The sequence below is a fragment of the Dunckerocampus dactyliophorus genome, chromosome 20 (assembly GCF_027744805.1).
Source record: "Dunckerocampus dactyliophorus isolate RoL2022-P2 chromosome 20, RoL_Ddac_1.1, whole genome shotgun sequence".
Lineage (NCBI taxonomy): Eukaryota > Metazoa > Chordata > Actinopteri > Syngnathiformes > Syngnathidae > Dunckerocampus > Dunckerocampus dactyliophorus.
In genome coordinates this window covers 10,532,951-10,551,758 of record NC_072838.1, presented here as the reverse complement: position 1 = coordinate 10,551,758, position 18,808 = coordinate 10,532,951, and the positions used below count along the sequence as shown (strand labels likewise).

The window sequence follows — 18,808 nt, the reverse complement described above, 5'->3', positions numbered from 1 at the left end:
TCAAACAAATTTAAGTATTAGTCAAGTGACAACACAACTGAACACAAAATGCAGTTTTTAAATGAAACGTTTCAGAAAAAGCACATTCTACCAACAGTAACATATGGTGGTGGTAGTGTGATGGTCTGGAGCTGTTTTGCTGCTTCAGGACCTGGATGACTTGCTGTGATAAATGGAACCATGAATTCCGCTGTCCAAAAATCCTAAAGAAGAATGTCCGGCCATCTGTTTGTGACGTCAAGCTGAGACCAATTTGGGTTCTGCAGCAGGACACACCAGCAAGTCCACCTCTGAATGGTATTCAAGAAAAACAAAATGAAGATTTTGGAGTGGCCTAGTCAAAGTCCTGACCTGAATCTTATTGAAATGCTGTGGCATGACCTTAAAAAGATGCTTCATGCTTCAGTGTGACTGAATTACAACAATTCTGCAAAGATTAGTGGGCCAAAAATCCTCCAAAGCGCTGTAAGAGACTCATTGCAAGTTATCACAAATGCTTGATTGGAGTTGTTGCTGATACTTTTTCACACCACTGTATATATTTCAAGAGAAAACTGCATCTCAGCTTTGTGATATAGGTGAAAAAGTGTATTATTAGTATGAACTTCGCTTTTTGCTCTTTTTTGTCCTTTTTTTAATTTCCTCCAAATATTTCAACTTTCATCCACCCATCCATTTTCTATGCCGCTTGTCCTCACAAGAGCCGCAGGGGTATGCTGGAGCCTATCCCAGCTGACTTGCAGTAGGCATGTGTCACAAACAAGCATGCACAGCTCCAAAACATGCATGCAATGCTCCAACAACAGGAGGACGCCAGGTGCGCGTAATAAACAAAGTAAAGGCTGCAGAAAACAAAACAGGAGGTGTGACAAAATAAACCGGAACTATGACATAAACTAAGAAATAAGCCAACTGTCACACAAGGAGTCATGCAGGTTGTGACAATTTCAACTTTCTTCTTGTAAATTTTCTTCTCGTAATATTCTGACTTTATTCCCATAATATTATAACTTTTTACGCAACTTAAATTTCCAAAAATTACAACTTTATGTGTTGTTTTGTTTGTTTCTCATTATACAGGGCATTAAAAAATATCAATTTTTTTTATTTCATCTTTAAACTTTGCTAAAGCTACTAAAATGACGTTATTTTTCCTGAAAATATTACGTTTTCTTGTAAAATTATGACTCGTTTTCTTAATTTCATTCTCTTAATTTTCTCTTAATTTTCACTTTATTCTTGTGAAATTACTGCTGATTTTTTCCATTTTTGCTGTTGTTTTTTTTTTTTTTAAGTTTTCTTGGTAAATTATATTTTTAGGAATGACCCCCGGGACACACTTTGGATTTACACCATTCAGCACTTTACTCAAACAGCAGAACATACTTGGATTTCCAGATCCGTGTATGACAAGAACAAGGTCAATGTTTGCTCTCGGCCTCCGGGGGAGTCTGAAAAAAAAAGCAATAACTAAAGAACCTTGGAGAAAATGAAGAAAAACAAAAAACAGTGTGATGAAAATTAAACATGAACTTAGCAGGACTTTTTGGCCTTACAGCTCAGTTGGGACTAGAAGAGGATTTCGTGTGAATTAGGCCTCAGATAATGAACTTAAAGGCATCTCAGTGCAATCTTGACCCTCTTCTAAATTAGCAATATAAATACCAAGGCCACTGATGTGGAAACATGCCAGACGATCACATTCTCTGACCGTGACATCCAGAATAATTGATTGTGCTTTTGTTTGGAATTATTCCTATTCAATGTATTGAAGGGAAACAAAACGCAGTGTTGTTAGTTAAATATATACATTTTCAAGTCGAGTCATTTTATTTGATTATGTTGCACAATATTACATTTATTTCCGTGAAATAGTTGACAACCATCAGTGACGTGCGGTCAGACTGTCATGATGAAAAATAAATAAAGGAATCATGATAACATAAAATCAATAATGATATTATTATATCATTATTGATTTTATAAATGTTCTTTCTGCGTGATTGAAATCATTTTTAACATTTTCTTAAATAAAAGTAGCACGTTTCCTTTTCACAGATTTCCCGACCAAATCCAGGGCAGAAAACTAAGATGAGGGTGCTCCTCCTGTTAAAAAAAAAAACCCACAGCGTTCAGAGGCGTCCAAAACTGCTTTCAGGGCTCACTTCCAAATGCGCAAACCTCATTATCTGACACGTTGGCATCGTTTAACACGAGAATACAACATTGTAACATTTATGAGTCATGAAAGAGGAAAAGCATAATAGGTCCCCTTTAAATCCATTTATTTTAGTGAACAATGATATTTTACAAATTAACAGTGAATGTGATTTATAGGAATGCATGGAAGCTGTGGCCTCAATTGCTTTGCTTTATGTGCTATGTCTGTGTTTGCACATGTCATAAATATGGTTTCAACCAAAATTTTGTTTAACAATATAACAAATTCTATAAAAAGAGAAAAAAAAGTAGTAATATTACCTTTGCCCAAGGCCAAATGTCACATATGTACCCCCTTTTCATAGCCGTCTCAGGCAATGCCTGTTACGACGGACTATTAAAATAATATAAGATTTTGAGAATAAAGTAATATTACGAGGTTTTTACGACAATAAAGTCGTAAATTTACGAGAAAAAACGTAAACGTAAGCGTAAAAAAAGTCATTGCCTGAGACAGCTATGAAAAGGGGGGACTTGTGTGACCTTTGGCCTTGGGTATGTGGAGGAGGCGGGGTAAGGAAGGCGGAAGTGAGGAGGGCTAGACATGCTAATCTGTTTGTGATCAACAGTTGTGTTTTGCAGCCACGTTAGACATAAAAGTTTTCCTGAAGCAAGAGGAAAGTTTCTTTCCTTCCTGAAGAGCTATGCTCTATTTTCCCTCTGACACGTATGACACGATGGCACGTAATATTATGACTTTATTCTCGTAAATTTACGACTTTTTTTGCCTGTAATTTATGAGTTTTTTCTTGTAAATTTACGACTTTATTCTCGTGTATATATCTATATATATTTTTTTTTCAATGTGGCCCTAATACTGGGTTGTAATTTCTTGCCACTTTATGTTGTATATTTTTAATATGATATTTCCATCTTGTAGTAAAATAGGTTCTAACATTTTATTCACTATGAAAAGAAGGAATGTCATAATGGTTACACTAAGTTAAGTACTCAGTCAGAGAGAAGTGAATATACCGTAACAATCTGGTGCATTCAGACGTGTCTCGTTGGTATTAGCGTTAGCCCTCCCACCCCACAGCTGCCACTAAAACGTGTATAGAAGGATTAAATCCATCAGAGGAAAATTCTCTCTGTGACCATTAGCAACAATTAATTGATTTTCCCAGTCGAGCCCCTGCACAGCCCTGCATGGTAACCATTACAAACCAAATGGCTTTACTCATAGCAGGAGATGGAGTGGCCATCACAGTGGCCTCACTTCCAACAACACCCACAGGTAGACCGGGAAACAAATGACCAATTATGAACCACATGCAGCAGCAGATCAGCATGTTCTGTCCCGAGACCTCCTCCATGTAAGCTGGCACGTTGTCAAGTTGTATGTGTGCTGGGCCACCCCCTGCCTCTTTTCTGCCTCCTCACATCTACCTCACAATTACCGCCTTTCTAATGGAGACAGAATCACAGAAATGTTCCAACCAGGGTTCTGGTTCACTCCTTTTACAGCTACGACTCTTGTCAGACTTTAATCTTCAGGCAACTTGGTAGCGTAGTGGTTCGCATGTCTGCCGCACTGTGCGGGGCGGACAGGAAGAGACACCAGGGGTTCAGAGTTGAGTTTTAGCTTGCCGTGGGTTACGGCCGCAACAGTAGCCTGTGTTAGGATTTACTGTGTCTGTTGTGAGATAAGTCAATCCTGCAATAAAAGCCTGTTGTTCTGACTTGTGCTTGTGTGGCTCACCGAACATTACAGTGACATTACTGACACCTAGTGACTAGTGTAGAATACTACATATCATCAGAGCGTCTTTTAGTGAGTCTTCTGAATGCCTTATATTTGTATTGTAGTTCATTCAGCCATTTTTATGCTTGGAAATGCCTAATTTATGTAAATAATATGTAAAATGTGTTAAGATAGGCATCTTTTTGACCAATAAGGTTGTATTCAACCATGAAACAGCATGATTTATTAATTAATATATATTTGAAAAACTGTGATAGAGTGAAGCTACCAAATTCGAAGTGCGAAGTGGCGAGGGATTCCTGTATATCAAATTAGTTAATCAAATACAAATGTCTTACAAATTGCTGGTGTATGCGTAATTGTACGTATAGCCGATGAGTGAATATTAAAGAAATTGGGTCACTTACTGCGTTGTGGCTTTTTTAATATAGCGGATTCATTATCATGTCACTATAATAACCAATTGGGAACAGAGTTAAAGCATAGCTGCATTGAAATTATTAATAAAGAAGAAGGAACAGAAAGAATCGCATTAATGTCATGCGGATAAGAGCTTTGACCTCAGGATTTTTCCACGTGCTCTAATTTGTCTGTACTGTATTATCTTGTCTTCCCTGCATGTGACCTGCAGTGAGACAAAACTCACACATGCAGTTGGTCCACACGCTGTGCGCAAGGTGGAAAAAACCCACTGCAACAACACAGAATCACTCTTTGTAAATACTTAATGCGGTTATGGTGTTTTTATGACCTGAACTGCACAGGACAAACCTGGAAGGTCGTAAAACGTGACCTTAAAGCAATCTGTGTGAATAGAGGGTGAACTTTTGCGAAAGATGTTTGAGTAGACAACAATATAAGCCCAGTTGCTCATTATAAAGAGGCTTTTATTGCTGTTGCAAAAGCAGTATTGCAAAATACCAGAATGTTCTGCTGTTTGCTCGAGAACAAAACATTTTGTACCAAAAAAACACTTAAAAATAACAACTGTAGACTGTGAAATCCAAACACAGCATGTGAAAATACAAATTAAACATTGTGCTTAGTCATGCTGCAAAAGAAACACACACACACACACACAGATGTATGTGATGCCCTAATGTGATGTGAAGTATCAGCAACACCATTAAGGGAAGGCTCTGGCCTCTCAAAACAAAAATATAACATTCATAACTGCGACATGAAGGGCAAGTTAGGGTGGACTTGGAGACAGACTGAGAACATCCTGCGCTGAGCATCGGGCAGCACTAAGAAGCTGACTCACTGAGCTCAGTGGGAAAATCATGTCCTGGAAAACGTCTTAGTGTTAAGATTCATCCGGTGCATTAAAACAACGGACACAAATGAACCGAGTGCCCTCTGTACGAATGCTGACATATTTCTGCTGTGATTTTGATGGACCGTTATGATTTTGCATTGTTGTGACATCACCAAGGTTAAGTAGAAATGTACAGTACTTCATAAAAGTGAGTACACCCCTCGCATTTGCGCAAATCTATCTTTTCATGGGACTAAGGTGAAGAAATGGCGCTCCATGCCCAAGAGAGTTAAGGCAGCGCTGGAAAATACCCAATCTTGGGGTGTACAGTCTCCACTTCATGCTTTTAATTTCTTGGTTTCACGATATCCCGTTTTTTCAAAAATGCATTAATTAAGAAATCATACTGTCTCGTGAATACATACAGCCTATTATTATATGGCACATGCACACACACACTCACAATCACATACAAAGTTAATTCGGCAAAATGAATATATCTTGACCGTCTTCAGAAATGAATTTGTTGTTGTCCTAGTTTGCACCGACTAAATCCTGAATGCACTCTTTTTCTGTGACTTTCAGTCTTGTTAAAAAAATCAAAATGCATTCATAGTATTTGTCAAACGTAATAGAAGGCCGCATGGTGGCCTAGTGGTTAGCATGTTGGCCACACAGTCAGGAGAGCTGGAAGATATAGGTTTGAATCTCCATTGGGCATCTATGTGTAGAGGTTGTATGTTCTCCCATACGTGCGTGGGTTTTCCACAGGTAGTCCGGTTTCCTCCCATCCATCCATCCATTCTCCATGCCGCTTTGGTTTCCTCCCAAATTCCAAAAACATGCATGTTAGGTTAATTGGTGACTCTAAATTGTCCATAGGTTGTTTCTATTGCCCTGCCTGTGACTGGCGACCAGCCCAGGGTGTACCCTGCCTTTCGCCCGAATTCAGCTTGGATAGGCTCCAGCATACTCCCGCGACCCTAGTGAGGATAAGCGGCATAGAAGATGGATGGATAAGCAGTGCTTATGACTTGTAGCAACCCAAAAATGTCATGACTTGGAACTTGCCTCGACCTGTCTTGACTTGAGACTTCACTTGGACTTGCACGTTTTTACTTGACACTTGGGAATAGAAGAATGGATAAAAGCAGACATGAAATTAGCTCTGCTTCTTCCTCCTCATTTTCAGACATGTTGTGTTATGCAAGTGTAAACATGTAATGTACTCCTATGTGAAGCATGTTCAAAAATAAACCACCAGCATGACGTTCAGGTGAAAGGGGTTAAGTGCTCATTAAGTAAATCATACACAAGTTATCCAGAAAACTGCAGTGATTGATTGCGTGTTGGAGGAGTTGCAGATATGTGAGCTAAAGATTTAATGTATTCCCATTGGCACTAATATTGCTTTATAATTGATATATCGTGGGTATCTTGTAGCAGAAAACACGCACTTGCATAAATTGACATGAAGGCATTTGTCACATACAAGCCCTGTGCAGTCGTCAATCATCCTCCTCGGATTAGCATCACCCCTGAGCAGTGATGCTCATGCTTGCGGAACTTTTAGCGCTATGCTCCGACATATACGTCAGAACAAGATTGAGAGTTTGGCTCGGAGCCGTTTCTTTCGAACCGAGCGCATGGGACTGAGATACAGGTATATGTAACTGGAGCATGTGTCATCTTTAAGGCAAAGTTGTGCATTTTATTTTTTTTATTGTTACTGCTTATTGCCCTTGCCCACTATTTCAATAAAACCCTTTTACGAAGGAGTGTTTCCTGTGTTCTCTGTGAGCTAAAAGAGTAAGCATTTTTGTCTGAGATATTTCCTTATAGGTTATTCCAGTTATGATAAAGACTTACAGGTCCCTCTGATCGCTAACAGATGTGTAAATTATCCCAGGTCCTTAAAAACAAAACAATTAGGAGGAAAGCAGCTATAAAATATAAACCGGTTTCTCTATCGTACTTGATCTGGATGAAACAGGACCGTCTCTACACAGCAGGCTATGAAAACGAGGTGAATTTCCCTCGCACTCGGCTTTGAAGTCTTGTCTTTTCAAGGGGGAGATGTACCCCTTTACACGGAGTAGCCAGGTAGGGAGGCGCCGCATGTGACAGAAGAAGCGTGGTCTTGCACCACCTAGGTAACTACGGTTTAGACAGTACACATAATGTACACATAATACATAATGTAACTTGTAAAACTGTTGGAATGTACAAGTCAGGGCAGCAGATTAATTATAGTTAATGGCCCTGTTTGTATGTCGCAACTGTTGTTGAAGCTATATAACTTACCTGCCTGCACTTGCCTGAAGGCCTTTTTGTATACTTCTGTGGGGTTTTTTGGGGTTAGTGCAAACAAAAGTGGATTGTCAGTTTTGGATGTTATTCCCAACACAATGCATGTCAACTGTGGAAACGATCACAGCAGGAAAACAAAGCTCTGATAGATCTTGAATGTCTGCTGATGGCTCAGGTCACAAAGGGATCTGCTTCTCTATGGCCTTCATTGTTGTGCACCAGTACCGTGTGAGTCACACACCACGAGCATCAGCGAGGAGGACGCTCTAGAGCTGCCAACTCCCACCATCAACGGCTGTCCACTGCATTATGAAAGCCCTCCTACATAGGGATTGTCCACCATTGCCAACGCAATGTATCTGTCTTTTTGAAAACAACTAAATAACAAACCTACAGAACCCTCCCATTTAAATAGGGACATGTGTACAACATTAAGTAGCTTTGTTTTAAATAGTTGTAGAACCACAGACAAGTTAGTTCACATTCTTTATTTTATGATCATTTATGCCAGAGATGAGCATCATTGTAAAGTATAATCCACCAATCGGTGGATTGTTCACCCATTAATAGGATTGTGAGCTGAGATTAGACTGTTGTAAAACAGGTTAGTTTTACCCTACTGATGATGTGCTGCAATATTATTTTCTTCTATAGTCGTGTGTCCAATTTCTGTATTTATAATTCTTTAAAGCAATAAAATTTGTGTGAGCTATGTAACTCATAAATGCACATTTTTCCCCGTTCACTTATTTATTTTCCTCATTTCTCCGCAATCACCCTACAGCCGCTTGCGGCGCTTTACTGCCCCCACTGGTCGAGCACGGTAACTAAGTAGGCTTACGTCACATCCGGGTAATCTGATCGTTGAACCGCGTGTCGTGGCAGCAGCTACGAACATTCGGCATACGAATCTGCTGCCATCCAATCTACGTTATTTATTTTATGATCCAGTTTACGTGTTATCATTATTTACTAAGGTAAGGAGTGCAATCTGTGATTGTATGTGTCTTAAAACGAATGTAGTTATGCGTGTACTGTAGTGGAGTTTCCTTGCTACCAACTTCAGAAAAGATGGCTGCAGCTGTTGTAATTCGACAAACATTCAAACTGTTTTTTTGTTAATTGTTCCAGACATGTATCAAGCGACGAATGCCAACATGGATAGGTAAGCCTTTTCCCTTGATCGTAGATGAGAGCTACATTGAAGCCTGCCACTTAAATGTCATATTGTTCCGTGAAGCTTGGTAGCTTTAATAATGCTGCATCGCGATGATTGCTGCAGACCTACCAGCAAGACTAAGCCCACACTGGCTCTGTTCTTTCCTTAAGTGTCTGCAAGAGAGACGTGAGGCTGTTTGAGGCCCTGCTTGTGACTATTAGCAGGCAGGGTTATAGGTACACCTCCAACAAGATCTTGTACTAACCTACCACAGTATGCCTTTGTAGCATAGTTTTTCATTGACTGAATGCTGTGAGGCTGGCCTTCAGAATAATGTGTGGAATTAAACCTAACTGAAACGTATTTTACAGGACTGACGAGGTGAAGCAAAGGGTTGCCCTATTCAGGCCTCCTGACTAACATCTGGGACTAATGTGAAACTTGGACAAAATGAAGAATTCAGGTTAGTATTAGCCAAAAACATTGTGATCACAGACATTGACAGATTTTAGGGCATAGTCACACTCCAGTCGCAACATGCTTGGGCCCTCTTACAATGGTTGCCTATTGTGAGTGCCCCGATGATTCATGCTCAATTTTAGCACACTTTCCTTCTTCTCCCTTTAGAACTGCTGGAAGAGATGTTGTAGGGCACTGCATGATTCCATGCACAGGCTCAACATGGCCGAGTCGCAGAATGACTAATGTGAATTTCAAAAAGTTCAAAATAATAGACAGATTTCATCATAGAAATAAATACAAAGTTAAAACCCACAATGGACGCCTTCACCTGTGAGTATTTGTGTAATGAAGACGTCATTTAATTAATGTGACTGGAAATAATCCACAAAGTTGGGGAAATTTTAGTATTACAGTGGAATTTCCCTGCTGTGGGATTAATAAAGTACATTACTGTACAATACGAATAGGAGTGATTGGACAAGATACTGCAGGGGGTCAGAAGAGGGTGGGGGAATCATGCCTAGTCCAGAACTGTACTTATGGCCGAGTGTGAGTATTCCCTTAGGTTGTGTTTGAAGCCATTTAAAGATGTTAGGAATATACCTGATGGCTGCAGACCTACCTGCAAGACTAAGCCTTCTCTGGCTTTCTTCTTTTCTAATATGCTAGAGAGATGTGAGGCTGTTTGAGAGGCCCTGCTTGTGGCTCTTCACAGCAGGGTTATAGGTATACCTCCAATATAGTCTCTTATTACTAACCCACCTTCATAATACCATAGTTTTCATGCATTTCGACTGGCTAAAAACAAATGTACTCATGCTGGAATCACATGACTAAACATAACAACTTAACAGGTTTGACGAGATAAAGCAAAGGCCTCCTGGTCCGGTCGTCCAGCTGACCTGTGAGACTCATGTGGAACAAAGTAGAGAATTCAGGTTAGTCTTCATGAAAGACATGTTTCAGGAGTGTAACAATGATGGCTGCAGACCTACCAGCGAGACTGAGCTTTCTCTGGTTCTGTTCTCTCCTTGAGTGTCTGCTAGAGAGATGTGAGTCTGTTTGAGGCCCTGCTGTTGACTCTAATAGCAGGGTTATAGGGAAACCTCCTACACTCTTTAATAAATTGCCATTATTGGTCAATGTGTTAATAGCTTGCTTCTGCAGTGTGAGACTGTTAATGTTGACTTTATATTGTGCGGTTGTAGTATGGTGCCCTCTAGTGTCGAGTGCAGCAATGAATCTGCGATTTCAACATCAGTCATACTGTATCTTGCGCACTTGGAATAGATGTAAAGATTTAAGACAATAATAATGACCAACAAATAAATCCCTACAGGTTGTATTTATCTGATAACATATGTAACATATTATCCCTTAACTGCTTTGAAATGATTATGTACAAATATTGAATTTTCTTGCCTTTCTATTTAAAGGGTTGTTCAACTCCCTGAACCAAACAGAAAATGGTGCTGCAAATCCTCATACCCAGACCATACATAGGTGGTTGGTGTGCGATATCTCCTTGCGGTGGCCTTGATGTCAACTTACCTTTTGAGGCCATTTGTGGATCGACCTGAGGGAATCTACAGAGCAGGTCTCCTTGTGTAGGCGAAGGCAGAGGCATGGACCTGAATCAAGAGATGGGCAGGTGATGCCTCATGAAGTTTTGAGGCCTTCCTTCAAATTGTGTTGAAACAGATTTGGAGCTTTGATGCTTTAGTGAAAAGCAACATTTTTCAAGTTAAACCAATATGTCACTAGAAGGTGTGAAACACAGGTCGCCATTACATGCAGACAAACTTGCCAATGCTGTCATTACAAACCAACATTGTTCAATAGCTTGGTGGTTATTATATACACAAGTTGGCGCCAAAATAACCAGTCAAAGCAATGACAGCCACCAATTCATTTCAAACAGTCAATACGCGCTGTGACGTATAACGCTTCCAACGTTATAGGTCACGTGATATTTGCAGAACGATACAAGTGCCAAAGCACTATTTAGAAGCAGTGTGATTCGGGAAGTATGACACAAGCTTTGAGGCTTTGGGCTCATTTTACCATATCTACTTGTCACAATTTTGAAGACTGTGGACTCGGGGCGTGACTCTCTGACTTTAGTATGACTTAAATGCTTTTATAGTGAGTGTTTAATGTCCCCAGTTAAAGTACTGTATGCAACTAATGTGATCGTTCTATAATTTCCATTAAGACAACATCCCCTTTGAGTCTGCCTCATTTAACTTCCAGTCAGGTTTAAGAACAAACAATGAGGGTGTGGATTACCTTTCTGTGCACTGACTAAATCCTCAATCCTCTGTCACCACTCTTTCTGTGACCAAGTCTTGTCATACTGCTTAAATAAAAAAAAATCAAATCTTATATGCGTTCATTGTATTTGCCATATAGCGTGTTACAAATGGCATTTTATTTGGGAGACACTAAAAAAAATGCTTGACTTCTAAGAACGTGAACATTTCAAGCCTATGACTTCGGACTTGATTCGACCTCTTCTTGACTTGAGACGTGACTTGCTCCCACCACTGGGAGAGTCAAATTGAGATGCATGTATTTCATATACTGTACATCCTGTCCAATGTTTCAGTGAAAAAGAAATAAAATTGATTTTATACATTAAATTGTAGTCATCTGTTTTTGTGGTGCAAGGTATCCTTCAATTCCATGTCACTATATCAACCTGCAGGTAAGTAAGTGGAAATAATAGTCTAAAGGTAATGCTTGCGCAGTGTTTAAAAACAAATCTATACCTATTTACTAAACGCTTCTACAAACTAAATAGTATTTAGTTGGTAAGCGTCCTATGCTTTGTCACAGTTGTGAGGAAAGCTAAATGAGTTCTCTTATAGTTAGTTCTCTTAACTCTTACATGACTTATCTTGATCTGGTTGAGGAACTTGTAAGTCTTCCCCAAAAAGCACCTTGCAAAGCCCCAAGAAGCTGTGTTTCTCTAACTAGACACTGGCTGCTCTGCTTTTAGAACCCAAGGCTGAGTAGAATACGTTCATCTCCTCGAGACTGGCAATTAGAAGTGAATGTCAGGAAGTAAAGCTACAGAGGAGGATGGAGAGATAATTCTTCTGAGATAGCCGCCTGCTGACTGACAGGATGACATGCTGCTGCTTGCAGACCACAAGACTAGAACTGCAAAAAAGCACTACTGAGAATCCACCACGAGTTCGCCACGCCTCCATCACTCACTGTCTTCTCAGCAGGTCCTCTGAAGACAGCCATACTTCTCTTTTTTGAGTCACTTTCTGTTCCCTATACGTCTTGGTTTTTTTCCCCCTTATTTGCTGGATCCAGACAAAGGATGGCAGAGATGGAGGGCCTTGAGTTTGGGAAGTCAGACTTTGTGCTTCTGGATGAGGTGACCATGGAGCAGTTTATGGAGAATCTCAAATTGAGGTAAGTGCTGACATGGAGGATGAGGAAGCTGTAAGCCTTTCATAGAAAGGACTTTGTGGTATTTCGTCTGTTTAAAAGATTAACGTGTAAAATTAGCTTAGTCCTGCTCTTTGACACCCTGAAAAGTTTTAATCTGAATTTGGCTTTTCTTTTCAACCCATCTCTTTTTTTCAGCTGTGTTCTGTTTAATTATGACCCACGTTTGCTTTGAATGGCCTTTGTAGAGGTCTCAAATGAGTACCTTTGTAAAAGCATTCAAATTTGTACATAGTCATGTTCTTTTTTCGTACTTTGTTCAAGAGCTAGGTGCAGGAAATCAATAGTAGTAATGATCTATCAACGCCATGTTAGGCTGATAACACACATTTGCTTTTAATTTACCATTGTGATATATCTTCACCCCATCACCTCAACCAACCCACCAGAAGATTATAGGCTCTGACAAGTTTCATTTCCTGCTTTCAGTCTGTACACACTCTTGTGCCATTTCCTGGCAGCTTGACAAGCGTTGATGAAATGTTGAAGTTCAGCCTTAGTGTTAAAATGAAATGGAAAATGAGCCCAGGCTACTATTTGGCCTATAATAAAATTACAATTTGCGCATAATGGGGCCCCCAATGCATCGTGGAGCCCTACGCACCGCACGTTTTGCGTGTAGGGAGGGGGCAGCTCTTGTAGCTGTGCGTAGCTTGTGGAAAAGTATTCAAAGTCTCACCGTTAGTTGATTAAGCAGATGTCTGAGTACTAGATCACAGCTTCAGTGATTAAAAAAAAAAAAAAAAGAATGTTTAACTGCAGCTGGCAGTGTCTCTTTGGCAGCATAAAAGGTTTGAAAGCAACTTATTACTTCCAGTGACCAGTGTGAGAGTGATAACACCAAGTTTAACACACCTGCTCCAGATTCACACCTGAGACCTTGAAACACTGACGAGTCACATGACACTGGAGGAAAAATAGCAAATTGGGCCCAATTTCTACAGTTTAACATAGGGCTGTGTTTACTTTTGTTGCCACCGATTTAGACAGTAATAGTTGTGTGTTGCACGGTGGCCTAGTGGTTAGCATGTTGGCCACACAGTCAGGAGATCGGGAAGATCAGGGATCGACTCTCCGTTGGGCATCGCTGTGTGGCGTTTGCATGTTCTTCCGGTTTCCTCCCACATTCCAAAAACATGCATGTTAAGGTTAATTGGGGATTCTATATGAATGTGAGTGTGAATGGTTGTTTGTCTATATGTGCCCTGCCATTGGCTGGCGACCAGTCCGGGGCGTACCCAGCCTCTCGCCCGAAGTCAGCTGGGATAGGCTCCAGCATACCCGCGACCCCAGTGACGATAAGCGGCATAGAAAATGGATGGATAGATGGGTTGTGTGTTGAGTTGAGAAAATTCACACTGTCATCCAAGCTGCACACTGATTACTTTTCATCGTATCAAAGTGTTTCTTTAGTGTTGTCCCAATGTGAGAGGTGGAGTCACTTTTGTGACATGCATTACATGTTTGAACCAATATGGATTTTGACTATGTGTAAAAATAAAAATGAGAGATTCAAAATCATCCACCAAATTGTTTTTCAAAATAATTGAAGATGTATGTTGTACAATCATTCCACCCTTAAAAAAGACCAAAGGTGATAACATTCATTCCCATGATGAGTGCATGTCGAGACTAAGCCATCAATGTAATCTTTTGTGTGGCCAGGTTTGAAAAGGGTCGGATCTACACTTACATCGGAGAAGTGGTGGTCTCTGTGAACCCGTACAGACAGATGGACATTTACGGGAAAGAGACGATCGACGTTTATCGTGGTCGTGAGCTGTATGAAAACCCACCTCACCTCTTTGCGGTGTCTGATGCTGCCTATAAGGCCATGAAGAGAAGAGCCAAAGACACCTGCATCGTCATATCAGGTTGGTCTCCTGACTGTAATTGTGTGCCTCACTTCATTCATTTTGATCTGTTCCATATCCACAAAGTTAAGACTTTTCTTGTCATAATTAGTGGCAGGAGGCATTATTGTATATTGTAATATGAATAGTGTACTCTAAAATATTAAAAACTATTTCTACTACTGTAGCAAAATCTACAAATGCACCACATACATACAGGTATATAATACCATACCATTGTTAGCCTGCTTATATAACTGGTCTGATGAGTTTCTTTGTCTCTAACTGCAACTATCCACTAATGAGCCCTTTCAGCCTTTGTGTTCCCATTTTGGTTTGACCTTGTGAGTTAAATAAACACATAAAATTACTCTTTTCTGGGCAGCAAAATAGAATAAGAACTAGAATATGCCTAATGAGCATACAAAGACAAAAACACACCATGTGCTTTCTTGAGGACTGAATAGGCAATTGCAAGAGAAGTATCACTTCACATAAAGGTATTTCACAGCACCCGTACCTGGCATTTATTAATAAAAACTAAAATAAAAATCAGTATTTTCAAGTGATCCAAAAATGTTCTACTGACAGTGTATTACTTTTTTTTTTTTTTTTTTTATAAATGAATCCTCTTTAATCATTGTCTATTCAGAAATGTGTAGTTTGTTAAATATGCTTTTGCAGATTCCACTTCACGTTCACTTTGAATGCATACATTTTTGTTGTATTATTATTATTTTTTAACCGAATGCCTTTGTTGGGATGTCTGTGTGTTTTTAGGTGAAAGCGGTGCCGGGAAAACAGAAGCCAGCAAATACATCATGCAGTACATTGCAGCCATCACAAACCCAAGTCAGAGGGCGGAGGTCGAAAGGTGAGCGGCGGTTGATACTTTTCGACACCACTTATCGAATCCATGTTAAAATGACTCACATATGGACGATCTCAACTTCAATCCTACATGCTCAGACGAAAATCAGTTACTGCCACGTCTGTCTCAACAAAGACGTGATATACTGTAGCTCTTTGTTGGCATTGCAATTCTCTGCTGGGACGCTAGGGGTGGTGTTTTCTGGAGAATCAACTGGGTGAGCAACCACAACTCTCACCGACCATTTAGCTTTCTTTGTCGCTAGTGAACAATTGCAATTAAAGAGAGACAGCGAGTGTTATTTCACTTTTATTGTAAATGTCGATCCAAAATCAGAGGAGAAGGTGCTGTACGCCCTCTGAACGAGTCGTATACACAGAAAATGATGTGCTAAAAGTCAGCAGGTCCGCGTCGCCGTGATGTGAGGTTAGTTTTTTTTTCTGGAGGTGCATGTCTTGCGCATGTTAGAATTCATGTTTCCCTCATGGAACCACAGCTCCCCAGTGTTGGCAGCACTCGTGCAGATGATGACACAACCACCGCAATGCCTCACCAAGCATGACACAATTATCTGGCTACTCACTTGTGTGGCCATCTAGCTAGACAATAACGGCTGAGTCTTATTAAATGGGTAGTAAATGTGTACAGCCATACATGCTGTACACTGACTTCTCTAACATACGGTTGCTTAAATGTGAGGGGTACACTTACATTTCTGCTCTTTTCGTCCCGTATGTTTTCATTCCCACTAACATGGGATAAATCAGTGTGAAGAATGTGCTACTGAAGTCCAACTGTGTGCTGGAGGCTTTTGGGAACGCCAAGACGAGTCGTAACGACAACTCCAGTCGCTTCGGCAAGTACATGGACATCAACTTCAACTTCAATGGTGATCCCACAGGGGGACACATCAACAACTACCTCCTGGAGAAGGTGAGAGTAGTATATACAGTATGTGTAGGCTTTTAAGGCATTTTTTTTTGTGGACATGAATATTTCATGAAGAGATGAAAAAGAGGTGTGAAGGATCAGCCATGAATAGAAAAGCTGGTGCGCTGCATGTTAATAAATGGCTCACCTGGGGGTTCTTAATGCTGCTTTATTTATCAGCTCCTTGAATGAGAGCTCCATAGTCATTCTTGGAAGGTAGAATTGATGAGAAATCATTGCTGAACCACCTTATTTCTCTCTCAGAAGCCGCACTCATGGAAATTAGTTATTTAGGAGTTGACTTTGTTTATTGCCAAGTGTTGCTGTGCTTAGCAACAAGACTCGACTTATACAGTACATGACAATACTTACTTGTTACTATTTTAAACAAAAAATGCCAGGTTTGGTTGTGACTTACAGATGAAAAAAGCTTTTGCATTTGTCACCACTGAGCCATTCTGCCATTCTTTGCGTTGTTTGTATGTTTTTTCTGGGAGGCCCAATGTCCACAGTCTTGGTTAGTTTTACATACCTGAATCTGTTTATCTTACCCTTTTTTCAGTATATCGTCAGGTGTGCGACTGTACAGTTATTTTTTCATATTTACATCGTGTACTAACACATTAGGCCTAAAATCACACCCAATAACCTAAAATCCGAGTCGGGAAATTTATTTTTTGTGCGTGTAAAAAGTCTAACATGTGAAATGACCCCTTCTTATCATTTAGAATGTAAATATTAAAATATATTATTCAAAAACTCATGTACAAATTTAGTAGACACCAAAATAAAGGTAGTCAAATAGTTATTGTAATAATTATTACTTTCAAAACCACTTGAGGCCACAGGCAGTTCCAGTTGAGTATGTACACAACAAATAATGTGGCCTATTCCAAAAAAATATTTTTTTTCCACCTCAACAAAACTCATATAACATTCTTGATCATCCAGAGGGAAAAGTCAGGCCTGTGTTGCCCTGTAAACGCCATGCTGTGAATCTTGGCCACTTGATGGCACTGTTGGCTCACCTTTCCCCCTGTCCGTCTGCATACATAGGCTGTTCAAGCTGACAAGCTTTTTTTTCCACCAATAGGAAGGTGGTTGTCATGTTTCATTGCCTGTTTACTTTCGCATTGAAAGCGGCAGCCTTCTTGCGCCAAAAGCTCTTACAATTGAGAAATAACGTGATGATACAATGACAAAATCATGGTAAACATCATCAATTTGGTTTGCTTGATTGATTTTTACCATTTAAAGACTCGTAGCCAGTTTGAAGTCTGCACTTTTTCGATGGGAGCTCTGTCATGCTGCACCACTTATTATGCTTTGCCTGTGTTTCCCTTGTTACTCCGAATATTTAATGTCCAACTCTTACCGTGTGGTTAATTGTAATATACCACCATTATTTAAATTGTGTTGTTTTCATGCAAAAACTACATAATCAAGCATGTTGTTTCAACTAACTTGCAACTCAATAGCTTGCACAGCCACTCATGGCTACTCCACTTACCTGCACGACTTGAAGAAACTATTTACACGCATTTTTCATTTAATTTGACACCTCATCTCGCATATTTGACTGACTAAACTAAAACACTTGTGAGATTTCTAATGTCAGCCTACTGTATTTTTGTCTTTTTAAAATTATTATGATAAACTTCTTTAAAAAATTGTATTTTTACAAACTCTTTTCTACAAGTGCACTAAACAACATTGATATTTTATACATTTTCGTTATTTTTGCTCAAGTCCAGGGTGGTCCAGCAGCAAGAAGGGGAGAGGAACTTCCATTCATTTTATCAGGTACAGCATCATCTGCGCTGTGGCTGCAAAACATGAAACTTTGTTCAGCAGCTGTCCTCATGGAAGGAAGTCAAATATTTGTAATGATTTGCAGCTCAGTAATGCTTGAGAATGGATGTGTTTGCTGTGCTTCCATAGTTACTGCGAGGTGGATCCAATGACTCATTTCATCTACAAAGTGATCCAAGTGTTTATGTGTACACTAAAGAGGGATCTGCATCCACTGTGAGTTATCTATCTTTAAAATTTTAGATGTGCCGTAAACATACAAACTCTTATTCTTATCTTACCGGTTCCCTTTTCCTTTCTAGACCTCTAATAACGACCACGCTAGCCACAAAGCTGTGATGAATGCACTGGAAGTAATTGGCTTCTCCAAAGAAGAGATTCTGTCAATTTATCAAATTGTAGCCTCCATCCTGCATCTGGTAATTGTTATCATCTGGTACTTGGTAGCATTTGCCTTAATGTGAATCAGGTCTAATGATGCCGTGTTGTCTTTTTTAGGGTAATGTGCAATTTGAGAGTGATGGTGAGAGTGTTCAAGTTTTGGACCTTGAAGCTGTCAGCTACATCTCAGAGTTGACTGCCACAGATCCAGACAAGGTCATCAAGAGCTTGCTGTACCGCACCGTAGCCACTGGGGGTGGCGAGGTCATAGAGAAGGGTCACACAGAAGAAGAGGCCTGCTTTGGGCGGGATGCTTTTAGCAAGGTACATTACAGCACAGTAATCCCTCATTTATTGCGGCTAATTGGTTCCAGACCAGACT

The 18,808-nt window shown here is 40.0% G+C and overlaps 1 protein-coding gene, 1 long non-coding RNA gene and 2 other non-coding genes across 8 annotated transcripts in view; all 4 read left to right on the top strand.

The window, feature by feature from the left end:
• Positions 1–7,936: 7,936 nt before the first annotated feature.
• LOC129173227 (uncharacterized) lies at positions 7,937–11,756 on the top strand. The gene is made up of 5 exons (XR_008567196.1): positions 7,937–8,470; positions 8,625–8,658; positions 9,024–9,115; positions 9,969–10,052; positions 10,551–11,756. It is a non-coding gene; the product is annotated as an uncharacterized LOC129173227 (long non-coding RNA).
• LOC129173714 (small nucleolar RNA SNORA9) lies at positions 8,770–8,905 on the top strand. Its single transcript, XR_008567291.1, has one exon. It is a non-coding gene; the product is annotated as a small nucleolar RNA SNORA9 (small nucleolar RNA).
• Positions 10,098–10,231, top strand: LOC129173715 (small nucleolar RNA SNORA9). The gene has a single exon (XR_008567292.1). It is a non-coding gene; the product is annotated as a small nucleolar RNA SNORA9 (small nucleolar RNA).
• Positions 11,757–12,355: 599 nt separating the features above from the next.
• myo1g (myosin IG) overlaps positions 12,356–18,808 on the top strand; it is an 85,767-nt gene continuing 79,314 nt past the window's right edge. For 4 of the 5 annotated variants that reach the window (XR_008567219.1, XR_008567218.1, XR_008567220.1 and 1 more), the window contains exons 1-8: positions 12,356–12,543; positions 14,245–14,453; positions 15,213–15,306; positions 16,071–16,236; positions 17,983–18,036; positions 18,175–18,261; positions 18,348–18,464; positions 18,544–18,750. Coding sequence is in view for 2 of the 5 variants with exons in the window: in XM_054764130.1 (XP_054620105.1) it covers positions 12,449–12,543; positions 14,245–14,453; positions 15,213–15,306; positions 16,071–16,236; positions 17,983–18,036; positions 18,175–18,261; positions 18,348–18,464; positions 18,544–18,750 (1,029 nt within the window). In the remaining 3 variants the exon portion in view is untranslated. Of the gene's footprint in view, positions 12,544–14,244; positions 14,454–15,212; positions 15,307–16,070; positions 16,237–17,982; positions 18,037–18,174; positions 18,262–18,347; positions 18,465–18,543; positions 18,751–18,808 lie in introns of those variants that run through there. The other variant, XM_054764131.1, reaches the window with a different exon arrangement.